General features: G+C 35.3%; 2 protein-coding genes across 4 annotated transcripts in view; one reads left to right on the forward strand and one right to left on the reverse strand.

The window, feature by feature from the left end:
- Window positions 1-6,422, forward strand: part of LOC110930902 (serrate RNA effector molecule) — an 81,816-nt gene extending 75,394 nt beyond the window's left edge. For 2 of the 3 annotated variants that reach the window (XM_035987771.1, XM_022174297.2), the window contains exons 2-10: window positions 1,293-1,367; window positions 1,467-1,541; window positions 1,624-1,671; window positions 1,765-1,833; window positions 2,211-3,011; window positions 3,093-3,141; window positions 4,319-4,563; window positions 5,786-5,968; window positions 6,128-6,422. In XM_035987771.1, coding sequence (XP_035843664.1) covers window positions 1,293-1,367; window positions 1,467-1,541; window positions 1,624-1,671; window positions 1,765-1,833; window positions 2,211-3,011; window positions 3,093-3,141; window positions 4,319-4,563; window positions 5,786-5,968; window positions 6,128-6,188 — 1,606 coding nt within the window. In that variant the 3' untranslated portion in view covers window positions 6,189-6,422. Of the gene's footprint in view, window positions 1-393; window positions 510-1,073; window positions 1,123-1,292; window positions 1,368-1,466; window positions 1,542-1,623; window positions 1,672-1,764; window positions 1,834-2,210; window positions 3,012-3,092; window positions 3,142-4,318; window positions 4,564-5,785; window positions 5,969-6,127 lie in introns of all 3 variants that reach the window. The other variant, XM_022174296.2, reaches the window with a different exon arrangement.
- Window positions 6,423-9,892: 3,470 nt separating this feature from the next.
- Window positions 9,893-21,099, reverse strand: LOC110930901 (protein FAR1-RELATED SEQUENCE 3). The gene is made up of 6 exons (XM_022174295.2): window positions 20,866-21,099; window positions 16,809-19,066; window positions 15,372-15,461; window positions 14,784-14,933; window positions 12,741-12,857; window positions 9,893-10,179 (listed from the first exon to the last, which is right to left on the reverse strand). The coding sequence occupies exons 2-6, from the start codon at window positions 18,975-18,977 to the stop codon at window positions 10,135-10,137; spliced, it is 2,571 nt and encodes an 856-aa protein (XP_022029987.1). The 5' UTR covers window positions 18,978-19,066; window positions 20,866-21,099; the 3' UTR covers window positions 9,893-10,134.
- Between the last annotated feature and the right edge of the window lie 326 nt (window positions 21,100-21,425).

The following is a 21,425-nucleotide window of genomic DNA, read 5'->3' on the forward strand; positions in this document are numbered from 1 at the left end:
CTGTTTTTTTTATTATTAAGTCATCCATCATCAAGTCATCTACCTATTAGAGCTATTTTTACTGTCCACAAGATGATTTATGTTTTCCTTATGTGACGGAAGTGATGACATTCAAAGTCTTTCTGTACCCTTTTAAATCTGTGGTATGTGTGGTTTATTAATAGAGAGTTAGAGACAATCTTTGTTATAATAAGGGTAGCAGAACCTAGCTGGTGAATGTTATCAACAATATGAAGGTTGTTATATATGCATTTGTAAGTTAGGGTGTACTATTTTTCTGGTAAAGCTAATATTCATGTTATATTTTTTTCAAGTCACCAGCTTTTTGATAAAAAGATCATTGCAGCAACATTGTTTTGTTTGTTTTTATAATGTCAGATATTGTTGATACAGGTTTGGATATGATTACCCTGGTGGTTATGATCGTGATATGGGTGGCAGGCCTGGCTTCCCCGATGACAGGCCTCGTGGTAGGTACGGCGGTCGTGGGTACCAAGGTGGTCCGTCTGGTAAGCATCAGTTTTCTATATCTGTAGTTCTTCTATAATTACTCAACTTATAAGCCGAATTCTTTTATTTTGTTAATATTTATTTGTTCTATAAAATGTTAAACTGTTGGACGTGCGTTCATCTGTGTAATAGTAATGTGTTGATTGTTTCTTATGAATTCATAGTTATAAAAGCAGTTTAGTAATCTTTTATTTTGTCCTTGTTTTGATGGATACTTGGGGAATTTTTGGATTTTTTAAATTAAATTTGCTTTATCTGCTTGAGTTTTTGAATAAAGCAGTTTCGAATAAACAATTTCTATGATGCATATTGCATACTCAACATTGCTTATCAGTTATCACTTACAGATAATTAAATAAGCAGTTAGAATTAGCAAACCTAAACACACCCTTCATTTACCTCGATACATAATCTTCCATTTACTCTTATCATTTAAGGAGTTGTTAATTTGAACATGTTCACCCACAAGTTAATATCAGAATGTTTTATTTATTTATTTTTTTGTAAAGTTTTTATTTTGTGTGAAGTTTTATAAGCATTAAAGCATCTATCTGCTTTTGTAGATTGGGAATCGGCTCGCGGAGGTTACAATGATCAGGTCAATAACCACAGGTCAGTATTTTGTCAAGTTATTGTGGATGTGATTCTTCTTATGTTGGCCTTCACAATGGTTTTATTATTATGGTATTTGACAAAGATGATCTGTCGTCTGTTGACTAGACCCGAATGGGAGCATTGTTACTATTTTCATGTGATTTTGATCCATCATTATGACATTTCAGAGAAGGGTTGATGTCTTATAAGCAATTTATTCAGGAGCTTGAAGATGATGTTCTGCCATCAGAAGCTGAACAAAGGTATATATATATATCAAGGGTTTTACCTGTACTAATAGTTTGTCATACCTTTTTTTTATTCTTTACATTTTCGAGTATTGATGTTCTTTTGCGTCACAGGTATCAAGAATACAAGTCAGAGTATATATCAACTCAGAAACGGGCTTATTTTGATGCTCATAAAGGCGAAGACTGGTATTCTGTGCACCTTCTCTTTCTTGTAAACTTAGGTAGTTATTGTATTTTTTTTTTTTCTAATTCTTGTTTATATCTGTAGGTTGAAAGATAAATATCACCCTACAAATCTGCTCGCGGTTATTGAAAGGTGTGTCTTCTTGCATTATGTATCGCGGTTATTGTTTTTGGTAATTGCTCGCAAGATTCTTATAATTTTATTCTTCAACCTTTTCTTTACCAGGAGAAATGAGGCGGCTCGAAAGCTGGCTAAGGAGTTTTTGCATGACTTGCAAAATGGGTCATTAGACTTGTAAGAGACGTTGCCATGCTATCCCTTTTACATCGTCTCTTGTATTCTAATTAGGCCTGTAAACGAACATATAATCGAACACATTTTTTTATGTTCGTTTATTAAGAAACTGGGCATGTTCCTGTTCGCTTAAAACCTAAACGAACATAAATGAACTTCACGAACATAAATGAACTAACTAAACGTGTGTTCATGTTCGTTCATGTAATTAAATGAACAAAAAATTGTGTTCATGTTTGTTCGTTTATTAAGTAAACGAACATAAACGAATTTCTTGCTGAACAAGTTCACGAACAGTTCATGAACGTTCGGTTCATTTACAGGCTTAATTCTAATAAATAATAATAAACCACTTAACCTATTATAACATGAAACAGAGGACCGGGTGTTACTGCTTCATCCGCAAACAAATCAGGGCGAACAAGTAATCCCGCTTCAGAAGACGAGTCAGATTTGGGCGGTAAAAAAAGACGTCACGGGCGTATTTCAAAAGAAACCGACTCCTTTTCAGCAGCCCCGAAAGCCCACCCGATCAGCTCTGAACACAGGCGGATTCAAGCCGACGTTGAACAGGCACAAGCCCTTGTTAAAAAACTTGACTTTGAAAAAGGGATAGAAGATAACATATTATCTAGGGCTGATAATGAAAGATCACACAGGGATAAGTCGCATTCTGGGTCTAGTGGTCCAGTCGTAATCATACGCGGGTCAACCTCAGTCAAAGGTCTTGAAGGTGTTGAGTTGCTGGATACACTTTTGACATATCTGTACCGCGTTCACGGTTTGGATTATTACGGATTGTCCGAAAAAAGCGAACCTAAGGGTTTCCGTCACGTGAGAGCAGACTCCAAAAATTCTGACGTGAAAATTAACGGGAGCGAGTGGGAAAAGAAACTGGATACACGTTGGCAAGAACGATTGAAGGGTCAAGACCCGTTGGAGATAATGACTGCAAAGGAGAAGATAGATGCTGCAGCAGCTGAGTCGTTGGATCCGTATGTCAGAAAAATCCGGGATGAAAAATACGGGTGGAAATACGGTTGTGGGGCTAAGGGATGTACGAAGCTATTTCATGCTGCTGAATTTGTTCATAAACATTTAAAGCTGAAACACCCTGAACTTGCAATTGAAGTAACCTCTAAAGTTCGTGAAGATCTGTATTTTCAAAACTATATGAAGTAAGGGTGTTTTATTACCGCCTTTTTTTCTTTATTTGAAAATGTTGTTTATAGTTTATTGATTATATTTAAAATTTGTAGCGATGAAGATGCACCTGGTGGGATACCTATTATGCAGACGTCATTATTGGTAAACTTTTACTTCTGCTACACTCTTTTATATCATAATGGTTTTTTTTGTGCTGTTTGATGTTTTCCTATAAAAATACTGTGAAGTGGTAAACTGCATGATATAGAAATTAACTTTACACTTGGTTTATTTTAGCGAACGATATTAAGTTAAACTCAAAATAGGAACCATCTGCAATTCGTTACTGATTTTTGCAACCATTCTCATTTTAACCGATAAATTGCTGGTGTGGCACTGGTTGATGCGATGTGCCTACTGCCTCGTCAGATGCCACTTATGAAAGCTTATGTTTACAAATTTAAATAGCAACTTTATTTACAAGCTATGCAGTTAATATCGGTGTCGGTGATATATCGGTTATCGCTCCCCATGTAAAATATCGGTCAGAAATTCGTACCAATATTATCGGCCATATTTGACCAATATATCATTGATTTTCCCGATATCAATACCTTTCTTCATAGTTCTACCATTCGTTGTTATTCTTATTGCTACTATTAGTGTTTTAAGTCTTAATTGTTAATTGTTATTGTTAAAGGTTGGTGTTTTAACTTTTAAGTCTTAAAATCAGTTTCTACTTGCTACAATTGTTGGTGTTTTGCATGTTGCAAAAGGTTGATTTGTTAATGGTAGGAGAGTATACTGAATTGTTAGTGTTAAATCGATATATTTATAAATTTTACATGATTTTAAAATTACCGATATGATATCCCACCACGATAACCTATGTCGTTGACCGATATACGGTATTTTACCGCATTAACTGCATAGTTTACAAGTTTGATAAGTAATTAAAATTCAAATTTGATGCTGTTTAGATGTCACATCAGATGCCATGTGGCATACACAAAATTGAAAATAAAAATAAAAAAATAAGATGACACATCAGCAAAGCTAAAACATCTGCTAAACTGACTTGCTACTGGTTGAACGTGCACCCTGCTAAATTTGGTAATTCATATGTAAGGTGGTTTCTAGTTTGCGCCTAATTTGAAGCTGTTTTCTAAAATCAGGAAAAATGTGAAGTCTTTCTGTTTCTTGGTTTACCTTACTCTCAGTAATTATTCGTGCATCGTTATTTGATGATACCTCGTTATATCGTACACTCTTGACGTGTTGCTTCAGCTTCAAACTTATGTTTAAAATTGTTGGTAAAATAGTTGAATTTGTTTTACAGAAGGATAGGCCCCAAAGGCATAGGCCTGGTATTGCCAACCGATTGAAAGATAACCGGAGAGAACATGATGGCAGAATCAATAACGGTGAAAGATTTGATAGGGGCGAGAATCCCGAGAATGATGGTGGTGGTGAGGGACATCCTGATGACCAGATGTTTGACTCTTTTGGTGGTCAAAGTCTTCACACACCATTCCCCGCAGACATTCCTCCCCCTCCAGTGTTGATGCCTGTACCTGGTGCTGGGTAAGTCCACTTATTTTTGATGTGGTAATATAGGCGGGCCAGGCTGGTTGGAGAATGCGTCAAAAACAGTTGGTCGGATGGATACAAAGCTTCTTTTATTTAGTCTTTTGAACATAATTTTTATAATAATCTCTCATTTAATATCATAAAAGATTAATACAAATATATATATATATATATATATATCATGGTTGTAAAACAAGGTCTCCAAGGCCGAGTACTCCCCGAGTAGTCGCTACAAGGTAGGTTGCCGAGGCGACTTTCTTCAACTCCGACTAATTGTTTGGAATCGATCAAATGCGGTGAACATAGGCCAAAACCGTATCTAGTAGGTCAACTCGGGCCGACTTTGACTTAAAATAAAATAAAACATAATTTCTATGACTATCATATTGAATATCAATTTCACGTATTTTGTTATAAATATTAGTAAATTTATGTTATTTGACATATATTTAATTTCCGAAAACTAATTTCTTTATAATTTGGCATGTCCGAGTACTCCCCGTGTACTCTCCGCCTAGGCTGAGTACTCTCAACTCCCCGGCCGACCGACTAGGGAGCGCCTAGCGACTTTTGCAACCATGATATATATATATATATATATATATATATATATATATATATATATATATATATATATTAGAGTAGAATGCCATTCTCGTCCCTGAGATTTGGCCAGTTTTGCCACTTCGTTCAAAGGTTTGTTTTTTCGTATCTGGATCCAAAAGGTTTGAAATTTTGCCATTTTCATCCGGCTTGTTAACTCCATCCATTTTCTCCGTTAATTCATGGGTATTTACATTTTTTTTGTTAACTTAAAGGGCGATTCGGTTATTTGAATACTTGTACATTATGCTAAATGCTTGTACATAAAGTGAATTTGTACATAAGTTAACAAAAAGACAGAAATGCCCTTGACTTAATGGAGAAAAATGGATGGAGTTAACAAGCCGGATGAAAATGGTAAGATGTCAAATCTTTTGGGTCTAGATGCGGAAAACAAACCTTTGACCGAAATGAAAATGGCAAGATTTCAAACCTTTTGGGTCCAGATGCGGAAAAACAAACCTTTGGACGAAAGTCACGAAACTGGCCAAGCCTCAGGGACGAAAATGGCATTTTACTCTATATTTTATTTATCGATATGTTTGACCAATTTGACTTGCTTATTTTAGTTATTTTTTATTTCTTACATGTTTGTGCAATAATAAATTTGCAGGCCATTGGGTCCGTTTGTCCCTGCTCCTCCCGAAGTTGCAATGAGAATGCTCCGAGATCAGGGTGGGCCGCCCCCTTTTGAAGGTGGTGGTAGAAATGGGCGGAGTGGGCCCCAGATTAGTGGTCCAGCTCCAATAATTGCTTTACCTCCATCGTTTAGACAGGACCCCCGTCGTTTACGAAGGCAAGTTCCGGCTCCAATAATATCTAGTGGTGGTGTATATCATTTATGTTCACTTAAAGCTATATATTTTTTCATCAAGGACTCTTGACTGTAACCGTTTATGTTTTAGCGAGACTCGCTTAGAATATTCTAATTTTTTAAAATTGATATGGTGTGCAGCTATCAAGACCTTGATGCTCCAGAAGATGAAGTCACTGTGATAGACTACAGGAGCCTCTAGACGCGTTCTGCAAGGCATTTCTGGTAATATCTTTTAACATTGCAAAATCTGTAAATGAGGAAAAGATCTGTATTTTTTGTTTGTTACTGGAAAAAGATGGGGTTGAGATCAAAATAAAATCATATTTGGGTGTAAACTCTAGATTGCCAGACACTTGCTTTTCGTAGAAGATGGTGTACGTTCATGCCTTCGTTTTTCTAGTGTTTTTTTTAATGCATTATTAGCTTTTGGGAATTTTTGATGGTTTTACGGAGTTGCATGATAGATTTTGATCATATGACTATTGAAACCGGTTTTTGGTGTCTGATTATAGTTTATATAACCTTTTAAAGCAATGTTATTTGAATTTATGTTAAAATTTTAGGGTTGTATTAAGAACTACAGATAGGTTGAAACCAAATCATTTTAACACTCCATTGTCTCTTGATTCTTTTTCCTGTAATTATCAGTTATCTTGTTTTCAATTTTAATAAAAAGAATAGCAAAAGAAAATTAGAATTAATTGAACAAAGAACAAAAAGAAAAGAGCGTAAAATACCATTATATTTTTAAACCGAGAAAGGCATCCGTGTTGTAAGTTTAAACATTTGAAACAACAGGTACTTTGACATGAAAGACAAGAAACATTGCTAATAACATTTTTGGAATGAAACTAACAAAAGGACTATTTTGATCAAGAAAATAAACAAATTGGCCATTCACCTTTTGTTTTGGGACAAATATCGTAAAAAACCAACATACTTCTAATTTAACAAAAAGAAAACAGAACTTTGACATCAGAGACTAGAAATTATATTTAAAGTCGATGCTTATACTGTGTCCATTTAATATCCAGTTTTTAAAAGAATGAAAGGACTCAAAGAAGTTGAAACTCATGAAAAGCTTTTGATGGAGATCAAACTAAAGGAAAAAAAAAACAAAATTAGGTTTCAAACTTTGTTTTTCTAAAGTAAAAGAGAGAGGTTTGTAAGAGTATATCAAAAGAAGTGAAAAACATGAAAAAGGTATAAAATTTCACCTTGATTTCAAGCATTTTGGGGGTGTATCAAAAGGCTTCTAGGGTAGCAACATGAAGCGGGTACACCGCCACCCTCTAGGCTCCCTAACTAGACCCCCTAACAATCTTGAGTGCATGATACAAAATTTCCTCTTCAAAAATGTATTTATATGCCAAAAGTTCAAAAGGGTCTTACCCTTGACTCTCTGGTTGGAGCATAAGCATCCACCAATATTTCACTCCAATTTGAGTCAATATAATTCTCATCAACACTCTTAAACTTGCAAATGGCTTTATAGCCTAGTGGCATCTTGGGGTGAGATAAGACTTTGGGCCCAATAGGTCCTATGTTCGATTCTCACAAGCGGGGTTTTTCCCATATTTATTGGGTGTATAGGCATTATGCCTAGTGGAGATGGATATGATCGGGTGGTGCCGCTTGTGGCACGATGATACTCAAGTGGCCGTCAGTGATCCAAATTTGCCGTTAAAAAAAACACTCTTAAACTCGATTCCCATTTTGCTAACCAGTTCCTTTTTGGCAACATGACATTACAAAAATCCACTAGTAAGGCTATAGGGTGTGGTCATGACTCTTATGGTCACCGTGACCCTCCACGTCAGCGTCATGTCACCCACTTGACCACTTCTAATCCATCATCCAAAACCACTACCCTAAGGGTGTGGTCATTACCCAAACCACTATTTTCTTATTTTAATTTATTTTTATAAAAAGGAAAAGGAAATGTTTAAAAAAGAAAGTAGGCTCATGGTTGCCATAATTTAATCCATGCCAACCATGATGGATGAGACAAAGGGTGGTGTAGCAATCCATTAATGGTCTTGTGTGGCATTGATGACCCAACCCATGCCCCCCACACCCTTTAGCCTAAGTCCACATTATTTGATAGCACTTTTCGTTTATTGTAAATTTCCAAGTTTACATCAATTTTACTTTTTAATATGTTTATATCCTACAAATCTTGTATAATCCCTCTCTTTTATTAAAAGATTAAAGTATTTTTTATGTGTACGTCAGTACGTGTAATCAGATCAAGATGGCTTGTAATAATAATAACAATAATAATGTTAATAATTAAAAACTTGAAAATATGATAGGGCTAAAAATAATATCTATAAAACTTCAGGGCTAGTTTGGTCATTGTCGGTTGATCCATAAGCGATGTCAAAGTTAACCACTGTTGCTTGTTGGTCTCTAATTTTCAATCACTAGTGCCCGAACCGATTGAAGACCTTCATGTATCACAATCACGCACAGGAGACACAACTATTTCAAATTCTAGCAACCCCTGCAATTCCGGCGATCCCTGTTCTGAGAGCTGACTACTCCTTGTACGTAGGTATACAAGAAGAATAATTCGTATAAAAGGAAACCAAAATTGGCTAATCACCCAAACTTTAATTATCAAGAAACTCTCAAAACTTGATTACAGAAACCCCTACCGATTAAACAGGGTATTTATAGCTAGGGTAGGGATAGTGTACATTAATTCAGAAGTGTGAGAAGTGTGAGAATTGTATTATAACACTATATATAACACTATATAGCACCATATAAACACTAAAACACTGTATAATACTATGTAACACCATATAACACCATGTAACACTATATAACATTATATAACAAATATAACACTATACATCTATCATAGACATGTTATCAGACAAAATATAGTGTTATATTTGTTATATAATGTTATATAGTGTTACATAGTGTTGTATGGTGTTATATGGTGTTACATACTGTTATACGGTGTTTATATGGTGTTATATAGTGTTATAATACACTTCTCACACTTCTGGATTAATGTACAGGCAGGGGCGATGCTTTGAAGGGGCCGGGAGGGGCGCCCGACCCCCCGAACTTTTCGGCCAGTAGTGTTATATATATGTAGTCTTCGTATAGAAATTTTTGGGTATATACGTTTCTGAACCCCCGGTTCTATAGAAATTTTTGGATATATACGTTTTCAACCCCCCCCCCCCCCTCTCGCGTAAAAAATTTCAAGCTTCGCCACTGTGTAAAGGATTCTCTACCTTTATAGCTAATCTATCTTATTAGACTATAACTAGGATTCCATTTAATTAATTCCACAATATGCATCTAACACACATCCTATTATACCTAGGCTAAACAAAGTTTCTTTAATACAAGAGCATGCTTGTTACTTTTGTGACTTAAATCGATCACTCAAACAAGTAAGCTAAACTTTCAACATTAATCATTTTTATTTTGCAAAAAAGGTCAGTTCCCCGCCGCAATGCGCGATGGGAACAACCTAGTTTTTATTAATTGGAAGATTAAACACCCGAATTGAAGCACCGTTCAAGGTAAGTTTTACATTAATCGACTCGTATCATAATTCTGATCAAAAGCCATAAAACATCAGTTCGAAATTTGGAAAAAGAAAAAAAAAACTTAACAGAGGCCCGGTAAGAAAAAAAATATTTAGAAGTTGGGACTATTAATGACAATATTTGAAAGCAGGATCAATATTGGCCAAACACCTCTAGTATTAAAATCCATTTTTTCTTTAGAGAAGAGAAAAAAGAAGGTAAAAAGCTCACTGAGGTAATTTTCTAGGTTTCTTTGATGACTGCTAATATACAATTGAAGTCTTGGAGCAGCTTCAGAATTTTTAATAAAAAAAAACGAAACAATTTGGTTTCGAAACCCACAAGAAACATGAAGAAAATACTATTATCAACAATGACTCAACATCGATACTGTCAAAAGGTATATACAACAGATCACAGCAGCAATGACGATGATAAACAAAAGTTCCATTCATGGGCAATAACCTACAACACCTTCCTTTTCTATCTCAAAGCTCTTCAGCAGAACAATATGTAATCAACAACTAACTTACCTGTAAAACAAAACCCTTAATGTCTTCTTGCTGGCATTATGGGTGGGCCGTTACTCTATTTTCTTGGTCTCTTCGATAGAATCTCAGATGGCGATTCAGCCTGCAAAATAGATTCATCTTATTACCCGTATTTTAGCATGAGTTTTTGAGGGAGCATGTTTTATTAATAGTTAAAAGAGTAACTAACTAAATGATTTTGAAACACAAGCGATGTAATATGCATGAATGAACTTCTATTTGTCTTGTTGAATGAATATATTGGATTTGATTTGTTACATGATCGATGTTTATATCTTTCTTATTGTGCAAGAACTTTTGTACCTTAATCTATGCATATATATCATAAAACTTTTCTTAGTAACAAAAATAAAGCAAAAATATAGATCAATTGAAAATTAATCATGCAAATTTTTTTTTCGAGTGAATTTCAAGTTTTGTCCTTTATCTTTAGGCCACTTTGCAAGTTTTGTCCTTTATGTTTAAATTTGACGAGTTTTGTCCTTTATGTTTAAAAATCAAGCACGTTTTACCCTTTATGTTTAAAAATCGAACACGTTTTGTCCTTTATGTTTAAAAAATCAAGCACGTTTTGTCCTTAAAAATCAAGCATAAAGGACAAAACGTGCTTGATTTTTAAACATAAAGGACAAAACTCATCAAATTTAAACATAAAGGACAAAACTTGCAAAGTGGCCTAAAGATAAAGGGCAAAACTTGAAATTCACTCTTTTTTTCCACAACAAAATTAAAGCTAATAATAAAATCAAACTAATCTAAATAGTATTTTTCTATAACAGTTTTTAAAGTGATTAATATAAATCAAACACGACCTAAACCGTAATTTATTCCCGACACGAAGCATGGGTAGATTTAAACCCTGTTTGTATCAATGTAATGATTAGCAGAATTAGTATCATATCTTGGTATCTTACAAGGAGTCTAAATTTAACATTATGTAATATTTTAAAAAAACTAGAATTACGACCCGCCGCAATGCGGCGGGGATTCTTTAGTTATAACTAAGTCGATTTAGGACCCGCACGTTATGTTGAACCTGTCAAACGGGAAAAAATAGACGATGTAAAAACGTTCACCCACACACGCACGTTGCGTCGTGTCAACTCGCAAAATTTAGAACAAAACGTAAAAACGTTAAACCAAAGACGCACGTTGCGATGTGTTAAGTCACAAAATTTAGAACGAAGTATAAAGCGAAAAATTTGCGGAAAACGAAAACTATAAAGGACCAAAGTTGTAAGTAAAAAAAATTGTGAGGATAGATTGCAAAAGATAAAAAGTTTTGGGTTAAAAGTAAGAAAAAACAAATAGTTTTAGGTTAAAAGCAATTTATGAAATATTTTTGGGTGAAAAGTAAAAAAATCATTTTTTTTAAAAAACCCCCAAAGCCAAGGTTACAACAACAATATGCATAACCATTTTTTTCTTTGAAAAAACACCCCAGCGTTGCGGCGGGGGGCCTAAAACCGTGTCAAATAGCATCAATATCATACCATTGCCAGAGACCACCAACACTGAATTTGCGGCGAAAAAATTAGACTGAAACGTAAAACATAGAAAATAATAACTAAGTCGATTTAGGACCCGCACACGAACTTGTCAAACATGAAAAAAATAGACGACGTAAAATGTTGAACTACAGATGTACATTGCATCTTATTAACTCGCAAAACTTAGAACGAAGCGTAAAAATGTTGAACTACACACGCACGTTTCGCCGTGTTAACTTGCAAAATTTAGAACGAAACGTAAAATGAAAAATTTGAGGAATATGAAAAGTACAGGAGACGAAAGTAGATAAACTTGGTAAATACGTATTGTATTCAATTGTTGTATAATCAGAATAGGTTACAGGAATATATAAGGAATATATTTACATCTACACCCTCTAACTAATCATAATTAACTATTTGTCTAATAAAAGTTGAAAGTAAAAAAATTATTTTAAACTGAAAAGATAAAAAGTTTGGGTTAAAAGTTATAACCCAAATAGTTTTGGGTTAAAAGTTATACATCAAATGCTTTTGGACTAAATGTATAAAATCAACTTTTTTTTTGGAAAACTCCTCAAACATAATGTACAACTTCTAATGCACAAAAAAGTTGATAATTTATAATGTATAATTTGAGGAGTCAGACTGTATAGCTAGCCTAGCGGTAAATATATCTATGGTCTAGGAAAGTATAAAAATAAAAAAACAAATGATTTTACGCCTTTTTGGCCAGTCTAAGAAAATAGAACAACTGCTAACAAATACAATAACAAAACATCAAAAAGAAGAGATTAAAGATGGTAATTCAATTCACTTAAACGTTAATGGCCAAGTTGAGTTGTGTTCAATCTTGCATGGGTCAAATAAAAATTAAAAAAAGTGGGAGCGTGTCAAACAACAACAGTCGCCTAAGGTCTTTTAATGCACACAACCTCGTGAACTGTTTAATTTAAATATTTAAATAATATTGTTTTTTTAATAATGATTAACATGTGTGTGGGTCAACCCAACCCACCTCGGTATATTTTGACCCGAACCCAACCTGTATCGTTGCTACCTCTACTAGAGATTATAAAACATACACTGGAAGTCTAATTTCCAAGAGATGAACACAAATTGGTTTTAATCAAATAGATTATACGAAACTTACTGCATTTGAGAGCTGTTCCCGGATATAAGCCATTGATCTCATCATGGCACCTAATGTGTCTCTAGACACCTGAAATTTCACCTCAGATTCTCCTGAAGTAGTCTCTGTATCTTGAAGCTGGAAACACATCACTCGATTAGTTTAACGGTGAGTATTAAGATATATAATCTGAGCTTCTAATCTTGTTGGCATGCTATCTATGAGTTCATAATCTTAGAGGTGGCAATTTTGGCCCATTTTTGTATGAATGGGCCGGTTATGTTTTTGTTTCTGACGAGTCAATTATAGGGGTGCTAAATGGGTTGTGTTCGTGGGTTGGTTGGTTCAGCCCAACCTGAACCCGGAAATTTTAGATGAACCCGAACACGGTCCAACCTGAAAATTGTGTCATACATATGAACCCGAACATGACCTGAATATTCGTGGTTGACCTGAACACGACCCGTTCAACCCAAATTTTTTTTTTTTTTTTTTTTTTGCAAAATAATATATTAAAATTAAAAATTTCCAAAAAAAAATGTATCTAATACAATTACATTTTAATCGTAAAATTTAATGTCAATTTCTCTTTTTAAGTTATAATTATGGCATAAAACACCCACCCAATTTAATTTATGACATCAAACATAATCTAAGAAAATAAAATATAATATACATGATTAAATGGGTTAAATGGGTCCACTCGCCAACCCGATGGGGTTACACGAACTGAACCCGTTTAGCTAAACAGGTTCGCGGGTTCAACCAGAAATTGACCTGAACCCATTTAGAGAAAAACCTAAGCTCGCAAATTTTGTGTTAGGTTCGTGTCGTGTCAGAAATTCACACCCCTAGAGTCAAACACGTAAAGGAAAAAAATGGCTTGAAGGGAAACAGACCAAAAATCGCCAGACGTATATTTTGAAGCGTGAAACCTCCTAAATCATTTTATCCAAAATAGTAAACTATTAGTCAAATAATGTAATTATGTTAACGAATTTGACACTAGTTATTTCTAAAGAAAATACAAATTATGGACAAAAGTGTTGTCAACCCAACCCAACCGACCCACCTCGTATGAAAAGTTCACCCGTTTTGACCTGTTACACGTCACGCCTCCACCCATTTTGCCACCTCTAATATTTATGAACAACTATATCAACATGGACTATAATACGAACACAAAAAACTTATGCTAAAATCCCAACTACAATAGCTGGACACTTGTAATCATATTTTGATGGAAATAAATATTCATAGGAAAATTGGTTTTTAATAAACCAACCTTTGTCCCATTGGTAAATAATAATCTTACCTACGTAATTGGTATACAATAATCCTACCTATCAACATGTTGGTACTCAATGAACTTCCGTTAATTTTTTTTAACTGAAGTTAGTTTTTAAGTTTTATTTATTACACAAACAGTCCCTGTAGTTGTAATTTACTAGTTTTAACTAGAGTTAATTACATAGTTAGTCCCTGTGGTTTGCACAAAGTAACATACTTAGGTACTAATAGTTTGAAATCACATTATAGGGTATTAACTTTTCATTTTGTAACGTTTGGAGGTATTAGCGTTATTTGTAGGTTTAAAATCACATTCTATTAGTACCTAAATATGTTATTTTGTGCAAACCACAGGGACTAACTATGTTAATACCCTATAAGCTAATACCTACAAACGTTACAAAATGAAAAATTAATACCCTAGAAGGTGATTTTAAACTATTAGTACCTAAGTATGTTATTTTGTGCAAACCATAGGGACTAACTATGTAATTAACTATTTTAAAACTAGTAAAAACTAGTAAATTACAGTCCCTTGAGGTTTTTTTGTTTTATAAAATAGTTAAAACTAGTAAATTACAACTACAGGGACTTTTTGTGTAATAAATAAAACTTAAAAATTAACTTCAGTTAAAAAAAAATTAACGGAAGTACATTGAGTACCAACATGTTGATAGGTAGGATTATTGTATACCCATTACGTAGGTAAGATTATTATTTACCAATGGGACAAAGGTTGGTTTATTAAAAACCAATTTTTTCTTTATGTTGTACCTTCAAATTAATGACAGCAACCTTATTAGCAGGGGCAGAAAGCTGGTCATTAATGTAAGCCATTGACCTCAACATCGGCTCTAATGTAACTGTTGAAAGCTGAAACTTAACCTCAGATTCACTTGCTGGTGTTCTTTTATAATCTTGTAACTATAAATACCAAAACTTACATATCAGAGATCATCAAATAAGATAATAAACTACATAGTAAAGAATACATAACATAAAAAAATGAGTTAATTACATAGTTAGTCCCTGTGGTTTGCACAAATTAACATACTTAGGTACTAATAGTATAAAATCACATTCTAGGGTATTAACGTTTCATTTTGTAACGTTTGAAGGTATTAACGTTATTTGTAGGTTTAAAATCACATTCTATTAGTACCTAAGTATGTTATTTTGTGCAAACCACAGGGACTAACTATGCTAATACCCTAGAAGTTAATACCTCTAAATGTTACAAAATGAAAAGATAATACCCTAGAAGGTGATTTTAAACTATTAGTACCTAAGTATGTTATTTTGTACAAACCACAGGGACTAACTATGTAATTAACTCTAAAAAAAATAGCATGAAATGCATACCTTTAGGTTTATGACGGCTACCCTGTTTGCTGGAGGCAAATTTCTATTTTCCATTACCCACGTCATTGACTTAAGACAAGGAAGAATCACCTGTGTGACAGATAAAGAATACAATGATACATAAAATGAAAATAATATGCAACAGAAGTAGAGATGCCAAATCGACGGGTTAAGTAACGGGTCAAAACAATAATTTTCTGTACAAAAGCTTTAGTTCTTTTATAAACAATTTACGTGGAAGATATGATTACAAATATTATATTATAATCATGGTTGTAAAAAATCCTGGCTAGCCTCCGATTAATCGCTAGTCGGAGGTTAACCGAGTAATTTTCATCTAATAGGCCAATTAATCGCTAGACGGTCAACGGCGGCCCTCGGGAGTCCTAGTCGGCCAAAAATCAGTGGTTCCGGCCAATTACCGGCCAAATTCCGGTCAAACCTTTGTAAATTCCGGTGATTAAACTTGTCTATTTAAAAAAATGAGCAGATGAGGAGTTAAAACTTGTCTTGCTAAAAAAATTACACATTAAAATGTGTGCGTATATATAACTGAAGATTACAATAAAAATCTTAATCCGATTAATTGCCAATCCGTACCCCACCGGCCGACTAGCGCCTAACGATTCTAACAACACTGATTATAATAATCTGAATTTTTCTAAAAACTGATTTAGAAGGTTTTATGCATTAAAAATAAACTTTGGGCGACTTTCAACTTATTTAATCATATCCTTTTTACTACAGTTTTTTTACCTGGCTGGTTTGTTAACCCGAACCAAAGTAGGTGGGCTGGATAACATGTCACAACTAGTATACACAGAGACTTCTTGGTCCATTTTTCTAATTTATAAGAACTTGATACGGTAAAAAAGTTCATATAAACTATATGGTTAAAATGATGATTGGAATTTTTCAATAAAGTGATTTCCGAGATTTTAACTATCAAGCATTTCAAAACACTTCGGGCAGCTTTTGACCCAATCCACCTGTTTCCTAAATAACTCAGGTGTTGTTTGTTTAGCTCTTAATAGTTTCAGACCTCTTACTTGTTCAGCACTTAATAGTTCAGACTGTTTGTTTCCCGAGCAGATGTCTGAATGGTTCAGACATTCACCCTCTGAATGGTTAAGTATTATACCGAGTCTGAATGGTTAAGACCTCTAATCTGAATTGGTCAGACATTTGTCTCTGAACGGTTAAGCATTATACTGACTCTTAATGGTTCAGACCTCTTACTGGTTCAGCACTTAATGATTCAGACCTCTTACCTCTTACTGGTTCAACACTTAACCATTCAGAAGTTGTCAAACAGCCCCTCAGTATTTAAATTCTAGCTGTTTGACCCACTGGAGATCAGAAAAAAAAACACATTGAAACATTTTCAAGTAAACGAGTTGAAGACTTGAAATAGCAACCACAAGAAAAACATCATACCATGTTGTCAGGATGTCCATCGTCACGGCGCAAAGATACCGGGGCCATACGCGGGAGATTCAAGTCAGTAGCAGGTGGGCCCAGTGGGCCAAGAAGCCCAACGTCATTAAGATTAAACCGTCTTGTTACTTCATCCTGGCGAGGCCACAGTAAAGGTGTCGTATCAGGGGCAGAAGAACCGGGCTTACGGTTATCATACCCGATCACATTGACCCGTGAACTAGGTGTCGGTGCAAAATTTGCCACGTTCGTTTTTGCAGCCGACACATTCTTCACACCCTCTCTAAGTGCCGTCATTGCAACCGTAAATGTATTAGGAGCAACCGCCCCTTCTTCAGCAAATTTAATAGCTTCCCGTATTAAATGATTGTAACGAGTGTTTACCGACTCGGGTCCGTTAACGTATAAATCTAATGATATATTACTTTTTGCATTCTTTGTCCATCTTTTTAGAATGTAATGAGATGGCAATGTGAGTATGTTCGTTACCGTAAAAACGGTTAAAATATGTCTACAAAGGATTCCCGAATACTCGAACATTTGGCAACTGCAATGTGCTCTTAGTTCTCCAGCGTTTAACGTAACAATATACGCTTTTTGATCATCTTCAAATTTTGCAACCCTGAATGTGCTTACAGTACCATCACCATCAATCCTATTTGCTGTATACACAAACGTTTCGACTAATTCTTCTTGAAACTTCGTAAATATTGTTTTTGTGTATAAACTCGCTGCTTGTTTCTCCATTGGTGATGGTGTTCTCAACGCTGGCGTTGTGGATATCGTATCGAAATCCGCTTCTATTTCCTTATCAAATGAGTTTTCTAAAGCGCGTTCATACTGTCTAAAGAATAAAGGCACGGTAGTGAGTTCGTTTAAATAACCGTCAAAAAACGAGCTCTCAAAACTCTGATTTAATATAATTCCAGCAAAAAATGTATCACGGAAATATGCCGGGACCCACTGTTGTCGCATGGAGTATAACAACTGCAACCAATCATTCCTTTTAAGATCGTATCTATCAAGAATGAAATCCCACGTTGTTTCAAACTCATCAACCGTGTCTGTCGAATTAATACAGTTATACAACTCGACCTGAAAATTAGGATGCATGTGACAAACATACGCCAACCTTTTGTGACCTTCTCGTAACACATCCCACTTGTTAAAGCAATGACGCGTTCCTGGGAAAACGTGCGAAACCGCAGCTTGTATTGATTTCTCGGGTTCGGTGATTATAGAAACGGGTGCACGATCATTCATGGCAGCAAGAAAAGTTTTAAAAAGCCATGTGAATGTACACTCAGATTCATCTAGAAGCAGTGCACAGCCGAATAAAATCGTTTGACCATGATGGTTGACCCCGGTAAAAGGAGCAAACGGGACCTTGTATCGTTTCACTCTGTACATTGTATCGAGTGTGACCGTATCACCGAAATGACTATAAGCGGTTCTTGATCTAGCATCAGCCCAAAACACATTAGCCATACGGTTATCATCGTCTAGTTGTATTGCGTAGTAAAAACCCGGGTTTTCAGCTTGCATTTTGCGGAAATAATCTAGAAGATTCTGCGCGTCTCTACCTAATGACCTTTTACTAGTTGCGTGTCTAACTGAATTAGTTACCGAATCTGAAATGTGGGCCCCGGGGTTTGATTCCATAGAAGCACTCCTAGAGAGATACATAACTCCATTAGGGTAACTTTCAGATGTATTATTCTTTGTCGCACTCGGAAAATGTCGTTTTTGTCTATGGTGATTTATTATTTTACGAGTACTCGTAATGTTCGTAAGTGGGTGGTTGTGTTCCTTGATGAACTTTGTAACCACCCAGCTATTTTGACTTTTTGACTCGATTCTAAGCATTGCATTGCAGCTATCACCAGAGGCTGAACATAAAAACTCAAACGTTGCGTCAGATGTGGGTCCGGTGTTTTGATTGACTAATGTGGTGAATCCGGACCGTTTAGCGTACTCGTTGTAAAAAGATTTTGCAGCGTCCACATAAGCGAATTCCAAACCGACATGTGGGTCTGTTTCGCTAATTTTGTTTTGTGGTGGGGAAACTCCAGCTGAATCTGGTCCGTTGTTGAACTCGCCAAATCGGTCAAAGTCAACACCGTGTTGCCCCATGCTATTGTGTTCTACACTCATTAGCCCAACGTCCATGTCAAAGCACACTTGTATGAATGTTTTACCGATATTCCGTTATGTTTCTCCATCTTTTTATAGCTGAAAACTTCATAAACAGCTTTTTTCTGTAACAAAAGAGAAATTGATACTGATCAAATACGAACTAAATATCATGATGTAAAGATTACCAAAGCAAAAGTTCTGCTATTTCGAAAATTTCAATGCACATAATGAAACAAAAACCGACAATTGAACCAACCCAAACTGCCAAACATTGACCCGTGACCTGTTCGGTTATATGTGAACAAACCCGATTAAGTCCAGCATACCTAACTTATATCTGTTAAAGTTGATGAAACCCACGCTCTGTTAAAAACTAACATTTGTTCCTTAAAAAAACAACGCCTGCATTAAAATGTACTTGTTGGTTACCAAACCACATGACACGACACCTACTTATTCAACCAGATTAAAATATAGGAATCTGCAGTATTAGCCTTCACACTCTTTCCTCTCACGTACCCAACAAGTGTTCAAGAAATCCTTATTTAGAGCCCGCTTAGGCAAACACCAAGCGGTCCCTACCTATTCAAGCAACATGAAGGGGACTTATTCAATCATTGACAAACAACTTCATCAACAAGCAACAAAATGAACCCTTGTAAGAAAACTTCATCATTGTTAATACAACCATTGGCGCAGCTTTGAAGGGGCCGGGAGGGGCGCCCGACCCCCCGAACTTTTCGCTCAGTATTGCTATATATGTAGTTTTCGTATAGAAATTTTTGGGTATATACGTTTTCGACCCCCCCCCCCCGGTTGTATAGAATTTTTTTGGTATATACGTTTTCGACCCCCCTGTCGAAAACGTCAAGCTTCGCCACTTTATACAACAGAAACATGTCATTCGTAGGAACTTTTTCACAGCAACCACAGGAATATGTATATAATTTACCATTTTATATTTTTTTAATCTTTTCAAGTTGAAATAAATCATACATGGATGTCAGGATTCGAAGACTCTTAAATGTCGCCGTATCCACTTATGTGTGTGTAAAGTCTACATACAAATGAAAAAAGGACGAGATATCTCATAATTCGTAGATCAAATGTAGACTTTCATTCTTTTCTTACTGTATTATTTCTCATGTTCAATTTCACAACCTCCAACTTAACTTCTGAGCATGGCCGGCCCTTAAGGTCGGCAGGGAGGACCACCGGCCAGGGCCGATATTTCGAAGGGCACGTTATTTTTTAAAAAACTCCGATATGTATATGTAAAAATAAATAAATTAATAGGGAGTACCCATACAAACACCAACTTAGGCCCGCTTACAAAACTATTTTTAAGGTTTAGATTAGTTATTAGCCAGTTGGCATTAGGTTTAGACCTTTAGTGAGCACAAGGCCTAAGGGCACGTTTTTTCGAGCTCGAACAGGTACATGAATTCACAGGGCCGGCTCTGCTTCTGAGTGTCATATGACTCACCAACAACCCTATAATTCAAAAGTTGACAATAATAACCTGCTCTAAGCTTCAAAAAACTGATTCCTACATTTAACTACATGAACAAAATGCAAGCTAAAAATAAATAAATTAAAAAAAAATCACATCCTATTAAATATAAAAAATAAGTACTATCAATACACAAAATCAAAAGTACAACTTCTTTTCACCAATTTCACCTTCCAATTTCCCCTTACACATCATTCTAATCCAATGCTACCAACTTTTCATAAATTATTTACATCAAATCAATCGTAAATTCTGCAAATTTAATAAATTCATGCAGATATTTCATCAGAACATTCAATTAGCAATACGAAACACATCATCGATACACAAATTACATGAACAGAATAATAGAATAACAGAATAAACGTATATATGTACGTATATGTAATTATATATGTACGTATGTACCTTTGATCGAACGGAAGAGATGATCGTGGTCGCCGTTAGGGTTCCGTTAATCGATTTACCGGCGAGAGTTTGTTAAGGAGGGAGTGAGTTAGGTGTCGCATAGATTTGGGATGACCTTGGTGGACGCGCTGTGGTGACCGTTGGATTAAGATCTGACGGTTGTTAGGGTTTGATGAAGAATGGCTGGTGATATGATGGGTAGAGTTATTGTTCGGACCCAAGCCCGCGAAGCACTGAAGTATTATGCATTGATAGTGGATAGACATAAAGTGGGAATCCATGTGGGGCCAATTTTTATTTATGTATTTGTGTTATTTATCCAAAGTGCCAAATTACTCTTTAGCCCTAAAAGATATCATACAATTTAGGATTTTTTTCGGAATCACCTGATCTATCCATTTCCACTAGGCTATATGCATTTACACAAATTCAGGATAAAACCCAATAAATCTAAGAAAACCCCCTTATAGGAATCAAACTCAGGACCTAATGGCCCTAAGCCTTATCCCGCTCTTAAGATGCCACTAGACTATAATGTCATAGACATACAATTTAAGATT

This window comes from Helianthus annuus, chromosome 3 (genome assembly GCF_002127325.2).
Source record: "Helianthus annuus cultivar XRQ/B chromosome 3, HanXRQr2.0-SUNRISE, whole genome shotgun sequence".
Classification (NCBI taxonomy): domain Eukaryota; kingdom Viridiplantae; phylum Streptophyta; class Magnoliopsida; order Asterales; family Asteraceae; genus Helianthus; species Helianthus annuus.